At 47.0% G+C, this 2,500-nt stretch overlaps 1 protein-coding gene across 1 annotated transcript in view; it reads right to left on the bottom strand.

The window, feature by feature from the left end:
* LOC134450791 (collagen alpha-1(XXIV) chain) overlaps positions 1-2,500 on the bottom strand; it is a 196,981-nt gene that overhangs the window by 3,239 nt on the left and 191,242 nt on the right. The window contains exons 54-56 of the mRNA XM_063200774.1: positions 2,418-2,453; positions 1,748-1,774; positions 24-86 (exon numbers count right to left, since the gene is read on the bottom strand). Of these exons, the coding sequence (XP_063056844.1) occupies positions 24-86; positions 1,748-1,774; positions 2,418-2,453 (126 nt within the window). The remainder of the gene's footprint in view (positions 1-23; positions 87-1,747; positions 1,775-2,417; positions 2,454-2,500) is intronic.

The following is a 2,500-nucleotide window of genomic DNA, read 5'->3' as shown; positions in this document are numbered from 1 at the left end:
GACTGAAATGTCACATGAATTACCTCCATGCGATAGGCACTGTTGGACTCCCTCCGTTCGCTAGCTGTGTCAACATCCACACGTATCTTGGGGCACAAAAGCACAGGGAGAGACGGAGAGAGAGTCAGGGGGATATTTGGTGAACGTTGAGGCGCGTTGAGGAGGAGAGCGAGGAGGAAAGCAAACTAGAGCCTGAGTCAACAAGCCAGACTGCGGCGCTCACGCCAGGGTAGGCACGGTGTGTGTGTGTGTGTGTGTGTGTGTGTGTGTGTGTGTGTGCGTGCATATGTGTGTGTGTGTGTGTGTGTGTGTGTGTGTGTGTGTGTGTGTGTGTGCGTGTGTGCGTGCGCGCACGCGTGCATATGTGTGTGTGTGTGTGTGTGTGTGTGTGTGTGTGTGTGTGTGTGTGTGTGTGTGTGTGTGTGTGTGTGTGTGTGTGTGTGTGTGTGTGTGTGTGTGTGTGTGTGTGTTTGAGTGCATGCGTGTGTGTGTGTGTAAGGTTTGGACAGGGTAGGAGAAAAGCAAAACTAACATACTCAGCAATGAGCGCCATGGACCCATGCAGAGTATACAAACATAGCATTCCTCCATTTTGTGTTTGTTTTGTTTTTCTGTGTGTTTTAATCGTGTAATAATTCTTCCACAAGCCATGGACAGGAAAGAGACTTGAGGCCTCGCGGCCTCATCAGTTCCTTCCAACAGAGCTGACTGTACGTATGAGATGGCTCATGTTCCTGTGTGAATTTGTGTGCGTGTGTGTGTGTGTGCGCACGTGCATGGAAGGTAGCCGTGGTGTAATGGTTCGGGAGTTGGACTGTAGATCACAGGGTTGCAGGTTCAATCCCCACCCTTACCAATCCCTTCCTCACTCCATGGCTGAAGGGCCCTTGAGCAAGGCACATGACCTCACACTGCTCCAGGGACTGTCACCAACACCCTGTACATACATATCTGTACAGGTAAGTCGCTTTGAATAAAAGTACCAGCTACCGTAAGTGTAATGTAATGTGAAGTGTGTAACAGGAGCCAAAGTCAATCTGTTGATATAATTTCCCTCAGGTGTAATGGGTCTAGTCTAGTCAAGTCTAGACCATGCATATCCCCCTCTTGGCCATAGGTGTTCAAGTACTGTTTAGGTTGACCTTACTGTATGGACCATGGACGGATCATGACTGCATGGGCCCCTGGGCCAGACAACAAGAAAGGGCCCCCTCCAGATGTTAGAGACCCTATATTGTTTGTGTATTGTTGTTTGTACCTATTTTCCCCTGAAAATATGTGAAAATAGAGTTGTTAAAAGTGTGATTTTACACAACATGAGAATGGAAATTTAGAGGATTGGGCTTCAGGGCCCTCTGGACTCTTGGGCCCCTGGGCCTGGGCCTGGTAGGCCCTTGCAGTAATCCATCCTTACTAGGGACCATGAACCTCCAACCATGGAGCAGCCTGAGGTGCCTTTCAAGATAACGTCGTAAGTTTCTAACATACTAAGTTGCTATTTTTTTAGCAACGATTCTGTCGAGAAATGAAGTCCTGGCCTTTGCAACTTCACACACACACACACACACGCTGCTGAAATGAAGAGCAGTCATGTCTTCTGCACTACGGTACACCTGAGCTAAGCGAGTCTGGACCTGTCAGCCGATACACACACACACACACACACACACACACACATAAAAGGAGGTGGCAGGCGGGAATCAAAGAGACATGGATATGGGTGATGCAACTCCACTTATTAGCCTACCGTGGGTCCTGGAGCACCTGGTGGACCCTACACGGGGAAAAAGAAACAGAAAAAAAAACTGAATTATGAGCAATGTATTACACATAGATTATAAATTACAAGCACAGCGTTATGTGACGTCTCCGGAAAGCATAATAAGTCTTAAGCAGGAACCAGATCTGAAAATACAATGCACCCTTGTGCTTTACTACACACACAGCTATGAACACATACGTTTCCCTCTGGACTCTTCATGCAAAACATATTTCATCCAAAACGTAATTTAAGATGAAGTACGTACTGTATACCCTGGTAGTTCATGACAACATTGAAATAAAACTGATCAGCAACAGTGTTGGTATGAGCTATGAGTTGCACACGGCCAGATAGCTAATAGCTCCATACATCATATAATATGTACAGTAAGACCAGAGATTCTTTAAGTATATAGAGATATGCCAATGTAATAGGTTGCTATGGGCACCTAACGTGACCAGGTTCCGGTCTGCCTAAAGGGGCGTGTCATAATACTCCTAGCATTGAATAGAACAGTCTTTAGGTCTGCCTAAAGGGGAATTTCACCCCCCTCCCCCTTGCAATAATAGAACCCAGAAACAATGGGCTAATGGAACCTCTCTCTCTCTACTCTCTCTCTGGTAAGACACTTCGGCCCTGAAAAAGATTTACTTACTCTGGGGCCTGGACTCCCTCGTGGCCCCTGGGGACCCTAAAAAAAAACAGAAACAGACACACAGAGCCTCACGTTACTACGGC

This window comes from Engraulis encrasicolus, chromosome 6, assembly GCF_034702125.1.
Source record: "Engraulis encrasicolus isolate BLACKSEA-1 chromosome 6, IST_EnEncr_1.0, whole genome shotgun sequence".
Classification (NCBI taxonomy): Eukaryota; Metazoa; Chordata; class Actinopteri; order Clupeiformes; family Engraulidae; genus Engraulis; species Engraulis encrasicolus.
The sequence above is the reverse complement of the archived record's forward strand: the minus strand, read 5'-3'. Positions and strand labels throughout refer to the sequence as shown.